Below are 23,945 nucleotides of genomic sequence, written 5' to 3'. Positions count from 1 at the left end.
CCAGGATACGTACCATGCTGTCCTCAGGATACGTACCATGCTGTCCCCAGGATACGTACCATGCTGTCCCCAGGATACGTACCATGCTGTCCCCAGGTTACGTACCATGCTGTCCCCAGGATACGTATCATGCTGTCCCCAGGTTACGTACCATGCTGTCCCCAGGTTACGTACCATGCTGTCCCCAGGATACGTACCATGCTGTCCCCAGGATACGTACCATGCTGTCCCCAGGATACGTACCATGCTGTCCCCAGGATACGTACCATGCTGTCCCCAGGATACGTACCATGCTGTCCCCAGGATACGTATCATGCTGTCCCCAGGATACGTACCATGCTGTCCCCAGGTTACGTACCATGCTGTCCCCAGGATACGTACCATGCTGTCCCCAGGATACGTACCATGCTGTCCTCAGGATACGTACCATGCTGTCCCCAGGTTACGTACCATGCTGTCCCCAGGTTACGTACCATGCTGTCCTCAGAATACGTACCATGCTGTCCCCAGAATACGTACCATGCTGTCCCCAGGTTACGTACCATGCTGTTCCCAGGCTACGTACCATGCTGTCCCCAGGTTACATGCCATAATGTTCCCAGGCTACGTACCATGCTGTCCCCAGGTTACGTACCATGCTGTCCCCAGGTTACGTACCATGCTGTCCCCAGGTTACATGCCATAATGTTCCCAGGTTACGTACCATGCTGTCCCCAGGTTACATGCCATAATGTTCCCAGGCTACGTACCATGCTGTCCTCAGACTACGTGCCCTGCCGCCCTCAGGCTGCATACTATACTGTCCTCAGAGCTCGCAATCTGAAATGGATTAGCTGTAGACAAACTGCAAGGGGCAAATCAGTCGATACCTCTGTACATACTTCAGGAAGGAGCTCTGCACCATCAAGGGTGTCATCATGATGATACAGTGTAGATGTTCACGCCAGCTGTGCTTTGCTTATTGCTGTGCCCGCAATAAGCAAAGTTCTGGGGACCTTCAGTGGGTCTTTTCTGTGAGGGTACGGCTTGGGATGTTCATTTGCAATTCATCCAAACCTGTGCCTGAGTGCTAATGGAGACTTTCAGTAGTAGTTCTATGTCCTTAATTCGCATTTAAGGGATCCCAAGATTTTCCCTTTGTAGAGCAGGCTGACCTGTGACTGAGCCTTGGGACAAGGAGCCATGATGTGTTCATCTGCTCTAGGCTGTTCCAGTTCCTTACATAGCTGGACTATGTTTTTGTGTTCTTTTTCAAAGGCTGCAATCAAAGCCATGACTTTGGGAGGTAGGCTCTGCCCTTGAGGTAGATAATTCGGCCTAAGGATTCTTCACCTGATTAAAGACGTTTATATCTCAAAGTCACCCTGTGTTGTGTTCATCGTTTGCCTGCTTCACTGATTATTTCATTTACATTTGACCAAGTTTGATTACTGATTTTAAAGTGTACTGATTTTTAATCATTTTGCAAACACTCCCCATTGTGTCGGATGGCATTGGAAAATTTACATAACAAACAAAACTAGCCTGAAATATTAGGCATTATTAACATACTATTGCACAGTTACTCATGTCTGCATAAGGGCGCTCTATGGCGTCTGTGCCCCCTTTTCAGACGATCATAAATGTCGCTCTAGTCAGACAGTCTAGTCATTGGGGTTATTTTATGGGGGGCATAAGAGGGGCCGTAATTCATACATAAGTGCCATTCTTACCATTAGCCAAAGATATGATTTTAATCTGTGAGTGACACGGGAGGGGGCACTATGGGGGCCCAGCCCCATATACATCCCTGTTTATCATCGCCCTCCCCCCCCCATGCCACATGACCCCAAAAAAAGCACACTAGTTTCACCGATTCCCAGAATCACTTCCTGTGTGCTGCCAAATTTAGTTATTTATCTGTTTCATTATGAACTCTCTATAATAACTACAGCATCTCCCCGCATCTCTAATTAACACTGGCACGTGCTACAGAATGAGATTTAGGGGTTTGCATAACTCAAATTCCTGCTTTTAATTTTGTGGCTCCCTACCCTGCCTGCAGCCCGCACTGAAATGAAAGTGTGGGGGATAAGATGCTTGCTCAGAGCTCCACGTGTCGCTTGCTTTGTTACTGAGGATGACAGAGCGTGGAATGTTCCAGTCTCACCTGCCCACACATGCCAGGGAACACGCTGGGGCTCCTTAGCTCTGTCACGCACCATTTTCCTTTGAGCTGTGTGATTTAAAAAAAAAAATATATGATAAGAATAATAATCCTAGTTTCTTAAGACACTCGATCGGTCCTTCTCTCCTGAAATATCCAACAGAGGCGACTTGCAAAGGTGCCATGTGTTCATGCTTTTTTTCCTAGGAGTCTTAAAATGATGCTGTTTAGGGACAGCTGGATGAGCGTTCGTCATTCCCGGCTCGGAGCAAATGCACGACCCTGGCGGGAGAGGCTCGCGGCTGCAGCTTCCACAGTCCTGTCCTTTTTGTCACTTTTCCAAACTCATTAGGGTGCCGTGTGCCGTCAAAAGCAACTTAATTAGGAAACTGGAATGAAATGTTTGCCGTGCTTACATTCAGGAGTGACGCTGATTCCGCATCTTCCTGCTTTGCAGGGAGTGCCGGGACCCCCGTGATGTTCAACGAAAACGGCGACGCCCCTGGACGCTACGACATCTTCCAGTACCAAATCAGCAACAGGTCAACTGCCGAATACAAGGTCATTGGCCAGTGGACCAACCAGCTTCACTTAAATGTAAGTCAACGGTGCCGCTTTTGGCCCTGATTAACCACGCCTCTCAGTCCTCGTCTTTGTTGTTTTCCCTTGTCTTTGTGACATATGTGCTGCTTTCCTGTTCCACAACATGGTCTTCCTCGACCCAGATTCCCTTCTGGCATCGTATTAACGCACAGAAGGAAGCATCCCAGTGTTTGCAGCAAACATGTTGCGTAGCACATGGCTGGCAGAGGCAGAGCAGGACGGCCTGTGGAATGAACAGCTTTCCTCCACAGCCAGCTAGACGGCTTTCCCTCCTCCCTCCTCCCTCCTCCCTCGCGGTGGCTTCCAGGAATCCGTTTGCACAGATCAGATCTTTGTATGGAAGATCTCACAAATCCCCCATGATCATCTCTTTCCCCCCTCTGAAAAACTGAGCCAAGAATTAAATTATATAATCAAAAAACCCGGATGAAGAAAAAAATATTCTGAAACCACCAAAGATCCTTCTTGGAAAAATAAATTAAAAAAAGCCCAATTATCCTGCACCTGAGTAATATGGAGATGTGTCCAGGCTTTAGTCTCTTCCCAAGCACATAATGTTTTATGCGATAAGTATAATTAGAGTGCAATTCATTTGTGAGTTGTTTTCCCAATAATTATAATAAAAAAAGTTCACGGTTCTACATAAATCCCATCAAGTATGAATAATTCATGGCCGTCCAGTGCTCCGCAACGTTGCAGCAATAGAGAGGTAATCGATGCAGTGTATTCTGATGGAGCCATGCGCTTCATCTTCTCTGGCCAGGCGGAGGATGTGCGTATGAAAGTCTCCCCCCCAATTCTTACTCATAAGCAGCCCCCTTCCCCACCGACACGTAGCTTGGCAGACCAAGCATGCTCTCCACTCACGGAGCGGAGTCCAAGTTTTCAGATTTGTTTCCTCTCACAGTCCAAAAACGCACAGTTAGGCGATTCTGTAACAATGCATTGACCATAGTGTGTGAATATGTGTGTGTGTATGTGTGGGTTATGTACATATTACCTTGTGGGCACCAAATGTCCCCAACAATGTGATAAAACCATGTTATTTTGATGTTCTGGGGACTGTTTTTTTTTTAAATTTTATAGAAATCTCAAAAAAACAAAAAATTGTTGTATTTTACTTATGTTTAACGTTACGGCTGGGTAGGGGTTAAGGTCGTCATGTTGGAATTAGAGTTTTCCCCACAAAGATATGAACACAAACATGTGTATGTGTGTCCACCCTGTGATGTGTGTCTGCCCTGTGATGTATGTCCCCAGCCCTGTGATGTGTGTCTGCCCTGTGAAGTGAGTATTCCCTGTGATGTGTCCCTGTTCTGTGATGTGTGTCCCTGCCCTGTGATGTGTGTCCCTGCCCAGTGATGTGTGTCCCTGTCCTGTGATGTATGTCCCTGTCCTGTAAGGTGTGTCCTTGCCCAGTGATGTGTGTCCCTGTCCTGTGATGTATGTCCTTGTCCTGTGATGTGTGTCCCTCTCCTGTGATGTGTGTCCCTCTCCTGTGATGTGTGTCCTTGTCCTGTGTGTCCCTGCCCAGTGATGTGTGTCCCTGTCCTGTGATGTATGTCCTTGTCCTGTGATGTGTGTCCCTCTCCTGTGATGTGTGTCCCTCTCCTGTGATGTGTGTCCCTGCCCAGTGATGTGTGTCCCTGTCCTGTGATGTATGTCCTTGTCCTGTGATGTGTGTCCCTCTCCTGTGATGTATGTCCCCCGCCCTGTGATGTGTGTCTGCCCTGTGAAGTGAGTATTCCCTGTGATGTGTCCCTGTTCTGTGATGTGTGTCCCTGCCCTGTGATGTGTGTCCCTGCCCAGTGATGTGTGTCCCTGTCCTGTGATGTATGTCCCTGTCCTGTAAGGTGTGTCCTTGCCCAGTGATGTGTGTCCCTGTCCTGTGATGTATGTCCTTGTCCTGTGATGTGTGTCCCTCTCCTGTGATGTGTGTCCCTCTCCTGTGATGTGTGTCCTTGTCCTGTGTGTCCCTGCCCAGTGATGTGTGTCCCTGTCCTGTGATGTATGTCCTTGTCCTGTGATGTGTGTCCCTCTCCTGTGATGTGTGTCCCTCTCCTGTGATGTGTGTCCCTGCCCAGTGATGTGTGTCCCTGTCCTGTGATGTATGTCCTTGTCCTGTGATGTGTGTCCCTCTCCTGTGATGTATGTCCCCCGCCCTGTGATGTGTGTCTGCCCTGCGATGTGTCCCTGTCCTGCGATGTGTGTCTGTCCTGTGATGTGTGTCTGCCCTGTGATGTGTGTCTGTCCTGTGATGTGTCCCTGCCCTGTGATGTGTCCCTGCCCTGTGATGTGTGTCCCTGTCCTGCGATGTGTCCCTGCCCTGCGATGTGTGTCTGCCCTGTGATGTGTGTCCCTGTCCTGCGATGTGTCCCTGTCCTGCGATGTGTCCCTGTCCTGCGATGTGTGTCTGCCCTGTGATGTATGTCCCTGTCCTGTGATGTATGTCCCTGTCCTGTGATGTATGTCCCTGTCTTGTGTTGTGTGTCCCTGTCCTGTGATGTATGTCCCTGTCCTGTGATGTATGTCCCTGTCCTGTGATGTGTGTCTGCCCTGTGATGTGTGTCTGCCCTGTGATGTGTGTCTGCCCTGTGATGTGTGTCTGCCCTGTGATGTGTGGTGTTGGGTCGCCATTGCCAGTATCGCTGATGCCGCTGTCTGGTCTCACCACGCAGATGGACGCCTTGCGCTGGGCGCGGGGCAGCGTCGCAGTACCCCTCTCCGTGTGCAGCATGCCCTGCAGGGCAGGCGAGCGGAAGAAGATGGTGAAGGGTGTGCCGTGCTGCTGGCACTGCGAGCGCTGTGAGGGCTACCACTTCCAGGCGAGCGAGTTCAGCTGCGAGCTGTGTCCGTACGAACAGCGGCCCGACCGCAACCGCACCGGCTGCCAGCCCATCCCCATCGTCAAGCTGGAGTGGCACTCAGCCTGGGCCATGATGCCCGTCTTCATCTCCATGCTGGGCATCGTGGCCACCACCTTCGTCATCGTCACCTTTGTGCGCCACAACGACACGCCCATCGTGCGTGCCTCGGGCCGCGAGGTCAGCTACGTGCTGCTGACGGGCATCTTCCTATGCTACGCTACCACCTTCCCCATGATCGCAGCCCCCGATGCCGCCATCTGCTCGCTGCGCCGCATCTTCCTGGGCCTGGGCATGTGCTTCAGCTACGCCGCCCTGCTCACCAAGACCAACCGCATCCACCGCATCTTCGAGCAGGGCAAGCGGTCAGTGACGGCGCCGCGGTTCATCAGCCCGGCCTCCCAGCTGGCCATCACCTTCAGCCTGATCTCTGTACAGCTACTGGGCGTCTTCGTGTGGTTCGCCGCTGACCCTCCGCATACCGTGGTGGACTACGGCGAGCAGCGCACCCAGGACCCGGAGAATGCCCGCGGGGTCCTCAAGTGCGACATCTCGGACCTCTCCCTCATCTGTTCCCTCGGATACAGTATTCTGTTGATGGTCACATGCACTGTGTATGCCATAAAAACAAGAGGAGTCCCAGAGACCTTCAACGAGGCCAAGCCCATTGGCTTCACCATGTACACTACCTGCATCATTTGGCTAGCATTCATTCCCATCTTTTTTGGGACAGCACAGTCAGCAGAGAGGGTAAGTCGGCTTAATTACTCCCCCGTCTTGCAGCTGGCTAATTACTTCCTGTTGAACATTAAGAGAGTACCTCAGTGTGACATCCTGCCTGTTTTATGCAAATTCTACCTGTAGTATGGCAGGAAAGACAACTAAACTGCAAAGTAACAAAACTCGCTCAGTCCATTTTTTCGTTCTTGAGATAAGACCTCCAGAAACCTAAACTCAGGCTTCCACTTCATATGTTACTGTGTTGGGAACCAAAACACACTCCTCAACTTTTGTTAAATTTTCACAGAAAAAAATTCCACAGATATTTTTTCCTCAGAAACGTACCCCATGGCTCTGAGTGAGTTTTGGAAATTTAGAATAGAAGAATAGAATATATCTTTATTGTCATTGTAGATACAACGAAATTTGCTCTTCAGTTCTGGTAGCTCAGGTTTGAGGAGGTCATATCTGAAGAAGGACTAGCTGGAGGCTGGAGCCTGAAGGGTGGCTGTCCCTGCTCCCGTGTGCCTGCTCTGACCGGGGTGCCCCCCTGTGCCTCTGACCGGGGTGCCCGCCTCTGACCTGGGTGCCCCCCTGTGCCTCTGACCGGGGTGCTCCCCCTGTGCCTCTGACCGGGGTGCCCCCCTGTGCCTCTGACCTGGGTGCCCCCCTGTGCCTCTGACCGGGGTGCTCCCCCTGTGCCTCTGACCGGGGTGCTCCCCCTGTGCCTCTGACCGGGGTGCTCCCCCTGTGCCTCTGACCTGGGTGCCCCCCTGTGCCTCTGACCGGGGTGCTCCCCCTGTGCCTCTGACCGGGGTGCTCCCCCTGTGCCTCTGACCGGGGTGCTCCCCCTGTGCCTCTGACCGGGGTGCTCCCCCTGTGCCTCTGACCGGGGTGCCCCCCCGTATCGTTCAGATGCAAGCAAGACTGCAAACCATCTCAGGCACGTTCTCTGCGTCAGGCCAGGGCCCATGTGCAGCTGATTAATTACCCACCGCGGTGTGTAGTAATGTATTCCGTGATTAGATACATAGCCATCTGCTGTCGATGTTAACTGTGGCTTAGCATATTTCCTGTATCCGTGTTTTGGCATCGGTGTGAGTCATGGAAGACGAGGTCTGTGAGGAACATCCGGGGCTGAGGCTCGCAGCCACTGAAAGCCCTGAACACCTCATGTATGTTTTCCCGCTTTTCCTCTCCCCACCACCGGCGTGTGATCTTTCCTCTGCCAGGAGACCAGCCTTTCCGTGAAATCAAAGTCCTCGCGACTTTGCTTACAATAGCAGCCCACGGGTTCCGCTGAACTGCCGTCAAAGGGATCGGCCGGATACCGCAGTGTGCCGACGACACGGTGGAGGTTTCAAAGCCTCGTTTTGCAGTCCCTGCCGTTTGTGGCGTCTCATTTAATTCCTCGCAAAAGGGCAGCGATGAACAGAATGTATCAGCAGCCTGGGCAGCCTCCCCTCACTGGCCTGGTTCGCCTCTCCCTGCCCAGACCTCATTAACACCGCTAGAGAATGGGAATAACCCCGCCAACTGATCCTGTTTTCTGTTTTGTCTCTCTTTGTCACCCTGTGTGTGTGTGTGTTTGTGGTGGGGGGCGACATCGCCAACAGGGGATGACAATTATTTTTAGCCCAATTTTCCATCTTGAAAGTCTTCAGCCACAGGCAAACGGATTCCTCTGCAGTGGCGTCAGAGTTGGCATAAAAACGTACATTGTCTAAGAAGGATTTACGTTTTGTCTCTGTGATATAATGGCCAGTGGAGTAGATAGCTATTACACAGTTAGGTGATACCAGTGGGTAGACGACGGCGGAGTAACTGTCGTCTCGCAGTTCCTCTGTTAACGGTTCCTTATTACAGCCACAAACACAGGCATAGCAAGCAGAAAGGAGGTGATACGTAAGTTTGGCTCGGACAGGGAAGTGACTGGCATGTGTTTCTCCTCAGCATGGCCAAGAGGCAGGCTGAAAAGCAGACTGTATCTGTTCAGACCTACAGCAGACACGGGTCTCCCCTGAGAAGCAGTTGGTGCCTAAATCACATACAGCAGGCTGCTGCTGTGGCACTCGCAGTGTTGAGTCTGACAGTTGCTGTCATTAGCCATCTTAAGACGCTGCAAGAAGGGGGTGGGATGGTGCACCAGCCTCCATTCAGACCTCAAGCTGGCATCTGTTCGCTCTGTGCTGCCCCCTGGGGCTCATGGGGAGCACTGCATGCACGCCACTTATAATGCCCCCTGCATGTTCAGGATCTTACTTATTAATTAATCTCAAATGAGCTTTTCCCACAAGAAAATATAGTTGTGAATTTTTTTATTGGATGCAACTGTAACATCCTTCAGATGAGAGGTTTTGGCCATGAAAAAGGTGCTAGATTAATGATTTAAAATTATAAATGACTAATTACCTTTCATTTAACTGTATCCGTGCCCTTCAAACAAATGCATGGGAATTCCAACTGCATAGCACTAATTATTTTGTAAATCAATATAATTCTTCAACAAACAGTGACTTCTCATTAAATGATATGTTTACCATAAATATTGTTAAGACAAGGCCACACCATTTGACAGCTCGAGCTTGTATTGGTTGGCGAAGTAGATTCTTGAAGCAGTGTAGAATAGCGTTTGTTTCTAGGTCACCTGACATGCCCCTCATGTGCAATTAAAGATGACAATCACACGGACGGAGCGGCCATTGAGAGAGATGGCTTGGGGCAGGCACATGCCACAGTGTATCTGGTCGATGCTACGGGGATATTTGTCAGAAAAACAGCTCAGCATATTACTGTGTTAACCTGGAGCTAAAGATCTAGACTAATCTATCGATTGGGTGCTAAAATCCTCTCTTCAGTAGCATAAACACTGTCCACTCAAGTTCTACATGTGCTATGGCATCGCCACCTCTTCATCTTTTATTGGTCATAAACATGGGTAGGAGATTTTCTCAGCATCTGCAGTCTTTCTGAGAAATCCTGCTCTCATTCTTGTTAGCCTGCTTGCCGTCATTTCTGCTTATATACCCTGAATTGAATAAACCTGATATCTAAAAGCCTTTTAGTACGTTTCTGACTACGTCTGATTTAGCAGCATGCTGTCCTGCATCATTTACTGTAGATGTTCTAGGATTGTATTATCAGTCCCCATGATGAATCTCCCTAACAGTATTAACCAGCCTCTCACAACATCAGATTTAATCAAATTTGGCCTGTGGATAATATGTTCATTTCTGTTTAGTCATCACTGCTGCTTAACTTCATAAAATGCACCTTCTTCCCTGCTGACCAGTCAGTTTCGCTTTCCAGCTCTTTATTTACTAATGACACCCAGAAACAGGTATTACTGCCTGCAGAACATAACACAAATGCGTGCAACCTACTTTTGCGGATTTGCACAGGAGCGAGGTGCCAACATACATATTAAGAATTTCTTCCTGGGGAAAAGGTGCTCACTTTTATGGCAAGGAAACTATTTCTGCCAATGCAGATAAATGGAAAAGCTTAGTGGAGGTAACTTTAGGTGAAATTCGGAAGGAGAGAAAACAATGGCGTGTCATTGTGAGCAGTAAGCAGCCTTTACGGAGCCCATTCACAGTGAAGCACAGTCTGTCAGGCGTAATAGCAGCATGTTTATAAAAGCTGACGGCTAAAAATGGAAACATCTGCTTTGCTGTGACTTTCAGCCATACTGGAAACCAAATCCCAAGGGGCCATATGTGGATATAAATGTCGCAGGCGAGACAAGACGCTCCCCTCACATCAGACTGAAAGGGGGCTTCTTTAAAGTTTCCTTTGTTACAATTCAGCTGTTTTTCCTATACAGTGTCAAATTCAGTCAGGCAGCCCTCACAGTATGTTGATATACTCTTGAATTCCAGGGGTGGTCTGTAGCACAGTGTGGTAGGGGTCTGTATCCGGAAGGTCATTGGTTCACATCCCGTGGTCGGAAGAATTATTATATCACAGTTGGGCTCTTGAGCACAGCCCTTAACCCCTACTGCTCCAGGAATGCAACCTGCTGGCTGACCCTCTGTTCTGACCCCAAAACCGTGTCTGTCACGGAGTGTAAGATGGGGCATATGGAAACCAATGAATTCCTGCATATCTTATACAAAGGGCAAATGAAGTATCCCTTATCTTGTCAGCTAGTGTACACGGCAAAGCCCAATGCTAACCCTATATAGACATGTTTGTTATTTATTGTTTATTGTTAACACTTTCCAGGGAAAACTCAATAATAAAAGTAAAAAATTATAAAAAAAGGATGGGTATTCATCACGTTGTGGGGACATTGTGTCACCATATGGTAAGGTATACCCGCTCACACACACGCACACACATACACACACACCAACCATTCGCAGCTCTGGGCAATTGGGTAACTCTAATTATCTAAGTATGTTTTTCGACTGTGGGGGGAAATGTTTACATGCACAGCAGTTATAGCTCAACTACGCCATTTAATCAGACTGCTGTCCTTGGCCCAGTATACATGCATGGGGGGGAATCGATTTAATGACCGAAGTATGACTCCGGTACAGTAGGTGGCGGTATGGCTCCTCTCAGCACGTTAGTATTATGCTTGAAGTGACCGAAGCTTTAATTGTGATCTGGTCAGAAGAACAGATAGAAGATCAGGATAGCATAACAAGAAATAAAGTATTTTGCATAATATACTATGGCAGCAAAGTATTGGAAATTTTTCAAATATCGCAATGTGGTTTTGTTGTAATAAATATTGGGGTATTTTTAAGTTCAACATAAATTTCTCACAAACCCGTCAAGGAGTGATTTAAACAGCAAGGATGAAAATGATTATGATTGTCTTGGAGTATGCGTGCAGCGCTTGTGCAGAAGCAGCAAGGTAAATTTTAAACTGATTTTCACACATGTACTAGATAATCTTAAAAAGGAATAACCATTAAAATTGCCAAACTTGCAGGGTTTTTCACATGACAGAGTAAAAATGTTTTGCGCCATAATACCAAATTGAAGGTAAAAAGCCTGATCTTAATTTAGCTGACTAGCAATGTAAAAATTGCATGTGCATAACGTGATGTTGGTATTAATGTCGCATGTTGTACAATCCAACTACAGCCTTTTTTCAAATTCAGTACAAAATACTCGCCTTGCATTGTAATGTCATTTGACGCCGGTACCAGTTTTTACAGCAGTAGAAAACCAACAACTTGAAGTACCGTCCTTTTGGTACCTTCTTGAAGTACTAAAAGTACGGTACCTGGTGTGGTGGAAAAGTGCCCTTTAGTTGAGCGGTGAATTGGACAGCTTTACAGCGCTGTACATCTCGAACGTGCTCTGCTATGCTCCAAGCTTCTTCTGCTACTTCCGGGTCAAAATCGGAGGGGGAAACTGTGGAGCACGATGCAGAGCGCCTAGGCCAGCTTGGGTCCGATTGAAGGTATGCATGCAGGAGTAAATCGAGTCCCATGCAGTAGCGTTATCTAGGTGTCTTTGTCCGACTGAGAGAAATTCGATTTAGTACGATTTCAGTCAGACTAAGATGTTTACCTATACTTTAAAAGTCCGGTTTTAGTCGGACTAACACAATAATTCGATTCTGTTCAATTGTCTCTACCTGGGCAGACAGCTGTCGTCATGAATATGATTGATGTTCACCTCAGGATCTCCCCCAACCCAAATCAGCCTGTCAATGGGCCTGTCTAGTGCAAAACGTCAGTGTGAAATGAGCCAAAAATATATGTAATTTGTAGTTTGTTTGTTGAAAGCAATGGTAATGGTAAATATGAGAAATTGGGGAAATCAAGAACTATTTAGCATGATTAAGAACAATCAGCTTGTTTTGTGCCAGCATTTAAAACAATTTCTTCTTTAAATGATCCTCATCTCTGTCAGTCTTCATCGGAGGATGAATTAATTTCATCACTGCTGTCAAGAAATGGTTGAACTTGTTGCAGAGTTTCTTAGGCGGAAAAATGAGAGCATGCCATTGTAAATTTAGCAAATACAACCTGCCTGATGACAGTGTTGTCATTCTCGGTTGGTGTTTCCACCCGTGACTTATCACCGCCTTGAATGAACTCGTCGTTGGCATAGGAATAGCCGGTCACGCTAATTACATATAAAAGCGGACGTTTGCTGAGATCATATTTGAAAGAAGACACATTATGGGTTGTAGTGATATTTTTATTAAATCTGTCTGACATAAACAAGTGGAGTTATTTAGGTCACGCACTTCAGAAAATCCACCTTGAGAGAAAAAAATTATGGAGCATATTGCGATTTGTATGTATTTTATAAAAATGCGAAATTTATAGTATTATTTGAGAGAACGCATTTTAAGGTAGACAGATTAAGGTTTATGATTATGTACTATCCAATTCGATGTGTGTCAATTGTCATTTTCATTAATAAAGTGAAACTGCACTTTTGATGGTTCACTGTCTTTCACACTATTGTCACACATGCTAGCTTGTTTCACGTTGATGCATGATGTATTCGCCTAAAACAGGTCATGCACTTAAAATAAGTACGCATTTGCGCTTTTACAAACAATCGATTGTCGCACGTATCCTTCTTAAAGGTGAATGCGTACTTGCGTACCAGTTATGAGTACCCCTGCATATATGAGTACTCCAGCATTGATTCAATGTATTTCATTATAGACATATATGTGTACTCCAGTATTGATTCAGTGTACTTCACTATAGATGTATATGAGTACTCCAGCATTGATTCAATGTACTTCACTATAGACGTATATGGGTACTCCAGCATTGATTCAGTGTACTTCACTATAGACGTATATGAGTACTCCAGCATTGATTCAGTGTACTTCACTATAGACGTATATGAGTACTCCAGCATTGATTCAGTGTACTTCACTATAGACGTATATGAGTACTCCAGCATTGATTCAGTGTACTTCACTATAGACGTATATGAGTACTCCAGCATTGATTCAGTGTACTTCACTATAGACGTATATGGGTACTCCAGGATTGATTCAGTATACTTCACTATAGACGTATATGAGTACTCCAGCATTGACTTCACTATAGACGTATATGAGTACTCCAGCATTGATTCAGTGTACTTCACTATAGGCGTATATGTGTACTCCAGCATTGATTCAGTGTACTTCACTATAGACGTATATGAGTACTCCAGCATTGATTCAGTGTACTTCACTATAGACGTATATGAGTACTCCAGCATTGATTCAGTGTACTTCACTATAGACGTATATGAGTACTCCAGCATTGATTCAGTGTACTTCACTATAGGCGTATATGTGTACTACAGCATTGATTCAGTGTACTTCACTTTAGACAAATAACAGGAACACCAGCATTGACTCAGTGCGCTCATATGATGATGTTCGTTCCCTTTTACAAATGATTTTTGAGATATTAGAAACTAGCAGACTTTGTTAAACAAAGGTGGATCTGCACAGTCTAATTACTTAGTGATGGCAGAAATAACGTTCAAAAATCCACCCATTGCAAGTTTAAAATCTCAGACTCTCCTCTCCAGCAGTAATTAGGCTCTCTAGATGTCGTTAGGGAGGATGTTCAGAGGATGTGGAAAAGGAGGCATGATAAAAATGGCATTAAGTTAAAAAAAAAGATAGTTCCAAATGGTCCTTGCTGATAAAGTTTTTCATATGTTGCATTTTCATTGAGCTTCCCAAAAATGAATGCTTTAGTGAAGGTTATCAGACCTCGGCATGACAGCCCAAGAAAAGATACATGGAATCCAGAACTGGCGTGAACGCGATATGTAAGTGCTCTCTAGGCGTTACAGATGTGGTTATCTTTAATTACACACCGTCTTCTTTTTCCCATAAATCAGCATTCTTTAATTATGAAACTCTGTTTGGTACTATTAATGAAAGCTACTTGCTTCCACGAATGCTTAAATGAGACGATAATAATCGCGAAATATAACATTTGGTGTAGTGTTGCTAATGTGGCGTTAATAAACAAACAAATCGTATTTTATTAGATATAAGGCGTGTCTGTAATCTCCTAATAGTTTTGGCAAAGCAGTGTTTTTTCATGGGAACCAGCTCAGTATCATCAAAGTCATCGAATTACTGGGGGTTTCGTAACATAAAATTCGTAACACGATGCACATTAAACCGTATAGTCAGGAACACCGTGTGTCACATTTCAAGCTTGTGTGTGATATTTCAGCTTTTAGTCACTTCACTGAGGCCTTTGTAAGCTATTCTTTATGCAGGACCATTTCTCAGCTAAATTACAATGAAAGAATAGTGAAATTTATCACTGTATAATCCACACTAGCTTAATCCCTTCATTTCCCTGGTCATGTTCAATACATTAGGTACTGCGATATAGTGATGTAATATGAGGAACAGAAATTAACATTTTATTAAAGCGTCATGCTTGCTATCTCTCTGCCTATGATTGTTGCACCTCCTAGCTATATTTCCATTGCTCTGCTATGTTTTATTCAGTGTAATTTAAGGAGTAACTTCAAGTCATACTGTATCTCTGTAAGTCTGATGAAAGCAGCGTTGTTCTAGGCATAAGACATGTTTTTATCAGATTCTCCTCTTGCATTTTCGAGGAATTAGCAGAGCCGTTGAGCGATTAAGTGCACTGATAGCTCTCACCAGCTGACTAACTGGGGGTTTCCATGTTCTAGGTGAGACTATGGCTTCGTACAGGTTCGTACAGACACTGGTGCATGGAAGTGTTGTATTTGTGTTACACACTGAAAATGTAGACCCCAGTTGAATACTGCTGAAAGACAGTCTTTATGCACCTTATGTAATTGCCCTTTTATGTGAAATGATGGAGTTGATGGATTTTTAATCATGTTAACTCAACAGATGTGGAACTGACAGGAGCTTGTATTTATATACCCTGTCTTGACATAATATGCAGTTTGGAAATGGGAGTTATGACGCAGATTCTGAATAAAATGTTCCTACCAGAGGGAATGTATTAAACTGTTGTCTTAACTCTAGGCACAACATCATCAATCTCTTTTTCCAAATGTGTTCAGTTGCCCTCTCCTGCATGTTAAGTCCAGCATCAGTTGTAAGCTGGCATCGGTTTCATAGCAACAGTGTAACTTTATGAAAAATTAGATTAGACCTTTGTGACAGAGAGAAGAATACTTTGCATACTGCCTTATTGTTTGGTTTTGCAATGCTGTAAATATCGGTGTGCAGATGAATGGCTTGTCGATTAAGTTTTGATGGCACCGCACAGCAAGATGTGTGTTTATGTTCTTGTGATGAAACAGAGTCAGTGCGGGAAAACAGTCAGGAGGGTTCTAACAGAGCGGTCAGTCCTGCCGTTTCTTATAGCTGTGTCGTTGTTTCTTCTTGCACGGTCTGATTTATTTCAGTCCTTTGCTGCTGTTGTCCTTTGGTGCACCACATTTCCAGGGTGAATAAAGCCCAGGAGCAAATGATAGGTGCAAACAAAGAGGCTCCATATTGACTTTTGAAAAGACAAGGTTCTTATGAGAACGGTACCGATGCAGAACTAATTGCCCGTTGTCAGTGCCTTTCATCAGCGCGGGTAAATTTACAAAAGGAACCGCAAGCAGCTGAGGTCTGCATTCTGCTTCATGTCTTGTCGTGGAGCCGGTGTACAGAACGCTGGGGTGTCATGGCATTCTGCTGAATAGTGGCCAACAGTGGAGCCAAGGTATGTTAAGAAAATGGTATAATGGACAGTGGCAGAGGTGGAAATTTCACAGCCAGAAAGTAAAAATCCAGACCGTGATTTTGTTCCAACCAACAACTTGAGCGTTCTGTGACTGTGACTGACTGATTATGCTGAACTGGTCGGTTGTAAATAAAATTGCGGTCTGGATTTTTACTTTCTGGATCTGAAATTTCCACCTCTGGACAGTGGAGATGTACTGTCAGGCTGTGGGCTGGAGCCTGTGAGTGTCCCTTCGTCGATTCCTTATGTATTTATTTGTCCTATAGCGTCAAATAAAAACAGAGCCATCCTCAGCTCCGGTACCGCTGTTCCACTTTGCTACATTGCTGCATCTTCAGTTATAAATGGCACCAGTATTTAACGGTCCAGTTCATGTGAATCCTTAAAAGGGATATGATGGCCCAGTGTGTTCAAACAGGAACATGTCAGGGATTAGTTTGGAATCACTTGTCTGTAAACTAGTCATGCGAAGCATTCCTGGAGACATAGCTACAGTAATGTTAACAGAATACACACAGTGGCTGCAGTGTAGCATAAAACACAGAATAAATCTGTCTTCCATTATCTCTTATTCAGTTCAGAATCACATGAGTCTAGTACAAATGCAGGGCACGATTGGTCAAAGACAGTTTCGAGGTGCTAATTCACCCAAATAACGTCTTGGTACTGTGAGAGGATTCTGGGATACCCAAGTATACTTTCGACTGAACACAGCTGGGTCAGGAATCGAACCTGCAACCCAGTGGTGCCCACTGAGCCTGCACCCCATGCACTGAATGTGGAAGCCAGTAAAAAAAGATACTATACCTTGTGCTGTGTCAGGATCAATACAATTAGCCCTGAAGAAAACAAGCTTCATTTGGAATACATACCCTACTGGCAGCTATAGGTCTAAGTGCTGTTTCCATTTACTAAGCAGCAAGGCTGCGAAAACGCCTGGATGGCTGAGGACTTTGCTTATGGTTAGGCTGTACCTGCAGCTTTATCAAGTGACAGTCAATGACAATTATCTTTTGTGACAACTCGGCCTTTCATGTGACTCTGTGATCCTGAGCGGCCGTGCTGTCGAGGCACACAGTATCGCTCCCAATTATATTTTTAATTGTGCAGGGCTTGGGTATCTGTGCCTCAGATGTCTGAGGAAGTGCAGGTGTTGTTAGGTGTTCTTTGATTAAGAGCTGCCGAGCCTGTTAACCGACCAAAATCCCAGTCATTAAGAGCTTTACGTTCACAGTGGTGGCAGTTTTGCTTTTGCCAGTGGCGAGAGAGGTTCACTTCAATCTTCCTTAGACTAATAATTAATGGTAACATTCAGAATTAAATGCGCTTCGTCTAATCCATTTATGCGCTTTTTCAAAAGAATCTAGTTCATCTTCATATACTGCAGTATTTGTTGGAATAATTTCTTAGCCTTGTGGGTGGGGTTACCAAAAATGAATTTCCCCACTTTGATATTATGGATTATCCATTGTTGATCGAAAAAATATGTCTATAGATCTACTGAAAACACAAGTAGATGTTACACACAAAGGAAATGTTGTCACACTATTTATAAACGATATCAGACCTGACCTAGGATTCCAGTATGGGAGTAAGCTGCAGCATTTTTCAGATAATGCAAAAAAAAATGAAAAGGATTATGCCTTTATCTGAATTATCCTTTCAGAGTCAGAAGGTGTGTGGTTAAGCCCAAATAGCATTACACTAAACTGATAAAGCCCAGGTGTCCAGATGCGGAAATATAATTTTACATGTTGGATTGGATTAAAATAATGATGGATTACGTTGGCATATGGGACATGTCATAGGACTCTTTAAAGTGCTTTTCTGTGGTTTGTGTTGAAACCTGCTTGCAGATGTACATCCAGACGACGACCCTCACCATCTCCCTGAGTCTGAGCGCCTCGGTCTCCCTGGGTATGCTCTACATGCCCAAGGTGTACGTCATCATCTTCCACCCAGAGCAGAACGTGCCCAAGCGCAAGCGCAGCTTCAAGGCCATCGTCACCGCCGCCGCCATGTCGGGGAAGCTGACGCAGAAGGGGGGCGACCGACCCAACGGCGAGGTGAAGACCGAGCTCTGCGAGAGCATGGAGACCAACAGTGAGTGTGGTGCCCTGCCTTTTCTCACCTTGGATTTTTATATTGTAAAAATAAATCCAAAGACAAGCAGTTAGCTGGGATGGTGGAGGTGTGTGGCTCAGCAAGTTAGGGCACAGTGCCTGTGATCAGAATGTTAGTGGTTCAAATCCCAGTGTCGGGAGACTAACTTCCCAGTTGGGAACCTGAGCGAGGCTCTTAAGCTCCAGTTGCTCCAGCAGCTGTCTGACACGGTTTTCTCAGAAATCTGCTAAATTAAATAGTAAATGGTAGGTGATGTTTCTTCATTGCCTACATTGTGTGAATGTTTGTGTGGCCTGCAGTTGACTGGCTTCTCTCCCATGGTGTCCCTCTGCTTTGGACAGGCTCCTCCAAGAAAGATTCACTTTCATTTAATAATATAACATTAAAATTATTACTGTGACATTAGAAACAATTTGACTAACACTTGTAGTTTTATTTCACATTAACTTTTAAAGAGCCGACTTATTGCATATTTTGAAAACCAACCTTGTTGATAAACCAGAAAGAATGACTCATATGCAAAAAGGTTAATTTGTTTCCTAAGAGCTACAGACAAGGAATACAAATCTGCCTGATTTGTTTGCCCCGTAGGGGCAAGTTTATTCCATTTTTATTTCATTTAATAAATGAACACAAAGGCAGAACATCAGGTCATTTTAAGTCCTTAAACAGCTTGAGGAAAATTCATTATGGGCCATTGTAATGAAAAAGAACTTGTACAGTTTACTGTATGATTTTAGCCAGAACAAAATTTGTCTCATAAGTAACAGGTACATTTGTAAACTTTTTGTGGTCTGATGCAACACATTCCGGGTCATTGTCAGATCACTGTGTCAGCTGGGCAACAACACATCCGTTTCTTTCTAATCTGTTAAAAATAATTAAAACAAGCCTTGGTCTATTTTTGTCAAGTCACACTGATCTTACTTCGTATATATACATTAACTCCGTTTTGCAATAAACACATTTTAGGTCTTCACTTTCTGGAGCCAGAATTAATTTACCTCAGAAATTCAATTTTTTATTCCAAATAATATTGGTCTATTTGGTATTTATGTGGGGAAAATATTCTTATTGTGAGTTAGGAAGGTAGGTGCCTTGTTATCTGAACCTGCGGCCTGTACGCAAGGAAACTGCAGCCCAGTGCACGATCTTTGACTTTGAATTTAGTTTGCTTGAGTTTTTCATTTAATCTTCGGACATCGTTTTAGGGATCTTGGCTTCAGTCAGCACAGAGAGCAATTGTTTTATTTACTGAAGCTTTTTTCCCTGGCAGTACCTCAGAAGCATAATGGAAATCAGTCTGATTAGAAAGCACTCTATCCAGATGAAGACTTTCTGGCTGTGCGACCAGTGCATCTCCAGTGGGGCACACAGCTTTGTCGTGCAGATTATAAGAAAGAGTGTTATTAGAGAATGTATTAAATGTGCAAAGGCTTGGAGAATGGAACATGGAGAATGACTGATATGGTTCTGTGCCATCAAGTATGCTCCTTTTATACAGCGCTCTGTGACATCAAGTATGCTCCTTTTATACAGGCCTCTGTGCCATCAAGTATGCTCCTTTTATACAGGCCTCTGTGCCATCAAGTATGCTCCTTTTATACAGCGCTCTGTGCCATCAAGTATGCTCCTTTTATACAGGCCTCTGTGCCATCAAGTATGCTCCTTTTATACAGCGCTCTGTGCCATCAAGTATGCTCCTTTTATACAGCGCTCTGTGACATCAAGTATGCTCCTTTTATACAGCGCTCTGTGACATCAAGTATGCTCCTTTTATACAGCGCTCTGTGCCATCAAGTATGCTCCTTTTATACAGGGCTCTGTGCCATCAAGTATGCTCCTTTTATGCAGCGCTCTGTTACATCAAGTATGCTCCATTTATACAGCGCTCTGTGCCATCAAGTATGCTCTTTTTATACAGCGCTCTGTGACATCAAGTATGCTCCTTTTATACAGCGCTCTGTGACATCAAGTATGCTCCTTTTATACAGCGCTCTGTGACATCAAGTATGCTCCTTTTATACAGCGCTCTGTGACATCAAGTATGCTCCTTTTATACAGGCCTCTGTGACATCAAGTATGCTCCTTTTATACGGCGCTCTGTGACATCAAGTATGCTCCTTTTATACGGCGCTCTGTGACATCAAGTATGCTCCTTTTATACGGCGCGCTGTGACATCAAGTATGCTCCTTTTATACAGCGCTCTGTGACATCAAGTATGCTCCTTTTATACAGCGCTCTGTGACATCAAGTATGCTCCTTTTATACAGGCCTCTGTGACATCAAGTATGCTCCTTTTATGCAGCGCTCTGTTACATCAAGTATGCTCCTTTTATACAGCGCTCTGTGCCATCAAGTATGCTCTTTTTATACAGCGCTCTGTGACATCAAGTATGCTCCTTTTATACAGCGCTCTGTGACATCAAGTATGCTCCTTTTATACAGCGCTCTGTGACATCAAGTATGCTCCTTTTATACAGCGCTCTGTGACATCAAGTATGCTCCTTTTATACAGGCCTCTGTGACATCAAGTATGCTCCTTTTATACGGCGCTCTGTGACATCAAGTATGCTCCTTTTATACGGCGCGCTGTGACATCAAGTATGCTCCTTTTATACAGCGCTCTGTGACATCAAGTATGCTCCTTTTATACAGGGCTCTGTGCCATCAAGTATGCTCCTTTTATACAGCGCTCTGTGCCATCAAGTATGCTCCTTTTATACAGCGCTCTGTGACATCAAGTATGCTCCTTTTATACAGCGCTCTGTGACATCAAGTATGCTCCTTTTATACAGGGCTCTCTGCCATCAAGTATGCTCCTTTTATACAGGCAGAAATTAATTTGGATTCCAAGATGCAAAGAAAAAAAACGTTGTGTTAATTATGACACTAGAAACTGAGAATTTCAAGGTTATTATTAAAATGACATAAAAACGTGTAGTGATTATTGACACATCGCTGAGGTTTAAAAGTAGATTGTAACAGCCGCCATCAGTTGTTTAAAGGAACCTATTCTGTATCTAATGGGCCCAAAATGTTAGGAAATTGTAAAATGAATCTGTTTGGTGAAAAGGAAAGTAATTATCCCTCCGATTTTCCCTCGACAGCTTCATCAACCAAGACAACATATGTCAGCTATAGCAATCACGCCAACTGAAGAGAACTAGAGGGAGAGGACTCGCATGATGCACCAGAACACATGCCGACTGGAGACGTTCCAAGACGACGGGAATTGCCCATTGGGACCCAAGCATGAGCCATTTTCTGCTGTCCGGCTTTGAACTAAGGGCAGAGTGAGGGAGGGGCCTTCACTGCCCAGCCCTTGGCGGACGGGTAGATGAATAAGTAAATAAAATAAACTAGAGGCTGAATCTAAAAATCGAGAAGGTGGTGATATGAAGTAAAAAAACCAACATGCAAAAAAAGACCAACAAAGCAAGATTTATAAAAAAACATTAAAAAGGAGAAGAGACCTGTGATGATAATTATAAAAAAAAGATACAGTCAACCATGTTTGTTGTTATTCTACTTGTTAGTATTTTTGTGGTTGTGAAGATTTTAAATTCTTGTCTCACTGTCTGATATGCATAATGAGATGAGTTCGTCCCTTGTATTGGTTAACAGGATTGTTGCCCTGGGTTGTGAATCTGTAAATGCGATGGTTGAAGCATGCTAATTTTTATACAAATAATTTATTTATAATAAAGGAATGTTTTGCAAATGTTTAGCGTTGTTGGCTGTGCAATTAAGAAGACATTTAAGCTCCAAATGAAGTTCTGCCACACAGAGACGCTGTTTTAAGCACAATGGAATTTCTGGGATGGGTTCTATGCATTTTCTAAAGAGGCTTCATTCACATAGTGCTGTTTCTCTCTCACCAGATTCAGTGTTGAGAGACATAAGTCGCCTCTAGAACAGTATGGTAGTCTTTCGACCTGACTGCAAAGACCACTTTCTCTTTCTCTGAGGGAAGATGGTCCAGACTCTGAGTTCTGTATCTGTACATTCGTCTCGCTCAGGCAGTATCCTCCCGGCCAGGAGAACCTTGGTAACTCCACGTTATCTTTACTTAAATTGTGGCACTGGGTTTACCAAGTAACCCAAATTAAGGTTGTTAATTTGACATGAAACCCAGTGAGCATCATGATGAATTTGTCTGTTGATACATCGAGTCTTATGTCCTTATGCTCAGGTATTTTCAGGTTGGTTGATGATTCATGTTGAAGCAACTAATCATTTACAGTCTTTTGGTGAAAATGCCAAGCGTTACATAAAGAAAAAAAAGCAACTTTGGGTTGGAATCATACTGACAAATCAAAATGTGGCATAAAGTAAAACAGATGCAAAAAATCACTGTAAGAAGGTGGATTCTGTATTTTTCAGAAACAAAGGCTTGAAGAACTACTAATAAAAACAACTCTAAAAATCACTGATGGTTTTACAGATCTGTTGAGTTAAAAATACTTTTACTCAAACCAGGGGAATTAATGAGTTAATTATTTTTGTTGTCTGAATCATTTCTCTATAGTATATACAATATGGATGATATCAAATATCTGCACATCATATATGGCTTCAGAATGCACAGTCCGCCTTGCCAGCATGAAATAGTCTTGTTTTAAGCTGTTCGATGTTACTTTAAACAGGGATCAAGGAGGACACTTTGAAAACCCTGCCAAAGTCAATTATTTACGTCCAATTGGACCCACAATGATTTTGCCCCAAGGACGTTTGGGGATGTGAGTCAAAGTGGTGAGTCTCATCTTTGTGTCCCAGTGTAATTGTATTTACACAAAAGAACCAAATATCAAAGTATTTTTGTAGCTGGTACCTGTTACACTCGGGTTTTCCTGTTCAACTGCTCCCTGACACAAATATTTAATCAGCCAATCATATGTCAGCAGCACAATGTATAAAATCATACAAATACAGGTCAGGAGCTTCAGTTAATGTTCACATGAAACACCAGAACTGGGAAGAAAGGTGATTTAAGTGACTGTGAACGTGGCCTGGTTGTTGGCGCCAGATGGGCTGCTATGAATATTTCAGAAACTGCTGATCTATTGGGATTTTCACACACAATCATCTCTAGGGTTTACAGAGGGTTGAAAAAGAAAAAAACATCCAGTGAGTGACAGTTCCTTGAGCAAAAATGGCTTGTTGATGGCAGAGGTCATAGAAGAATGGCCAGACTGGTTCAAGCTGATAGAAAGGCAAATGTAACTGAAGGAACCACTCATTACAGCCAACGTATGCAGAAGAGCCTCTCTGAATGCACAGTGCATCAAACCTTGAAGCAGATGAACTGCAGCAGCAGAAGACCACACCGGGTGCCACTCCTGTCAGCTACAAACAGGAAACTGAGGCTACAGTGGGCACAGGACACTGGGAGATTTGAAAAATGTTGCCTGGTTATATGATTCTCGATTTCTACTGCAGTATCCAGATGGTAGGCTCAGAATTTCTTCGCATCATGACGGTGCAGCTGACAAATCTGCAGCAGCTACATAATGCTGTCAGGGGACACTGATGTTTGGTCATGTCAACATGGACCAGAGTCTCTGAGGAATGGTTCAAGCAGCTTGCTGAATCTATGCCATGAAGAATTAAGCCAGTTCTGAAGGCAAAACAGGGTCCAACCCAGTACTAGCAAGGTGTACCTAATAAAGTGGCCAGTGAGTGTATGTGGACAGTATGAAACACAGAAAGTATTTAAAGAACACCTTCTCATGCTGATGGAGTGGATTCAAGTTGGGTCTCCTGAGCCAGTGTACTAATCAACAGCCAAGTCC

General features: G+C 44.5%; 1 protein-coding gene across 5 annotated transcripts in view; it reads left to right on the top strand.

Annotated features, from left to right (window-relative positions):
* LOC111835584 (metabotropic glutamate receptor 8) overlaps positions 1-22,582 on the top strand; it is a 128,365-nt gene extending 105,783 nt beyond the window's left edge. For all 5 annotated transcript variants that reach the window (XM_023796048.2, XM_023796047.2, XM_072713590.1 and 2 more), the window contains 4 exons: positions 2,604-2,743; positions 5,428-6,363; positions 17,882-18,128; positions 21,261-22,582. In XM_023796048.2, the coding sequence (XP_023651816.2) occupies positions 2,604-2,743; positions 5,428-6,363; positions 17,882-18,128; positions 21,261-21,310 (1,373 nt within the window). In that variant the 3' untranslated portion in view covers positions 21,311-22,582. The remainder of the gene's footprint in view (positions 1-2,603; positions 2,744-5,427; positions 6,364-17,881; positions 18,129-21,260) is intronic.
* The last annotated feature ends 1,363 nt before the right edge of the window (positions 22,583-23,945 follow it).

This window comes from Paramormyrops kingsleyae, chromosome 1 (assembly GCF_048594095.1).
Source record: "Paramormyrops kingsleyae isolate MSU_618 chromosome 1, PKINGS_0.4, whole genome shotgun sequence".
Classification (NCBI taxonomy): domain Eukaryota; kingdom Metazoa; phylum Chordata; class Actinopteri; order Osteoglossiformes; family Mormyridae; genus Paramormyrops; species Paramormyrops kingsleyae.
This window is presented reverse-complemented; position numbering and strand designations above follow the sequence as displayed.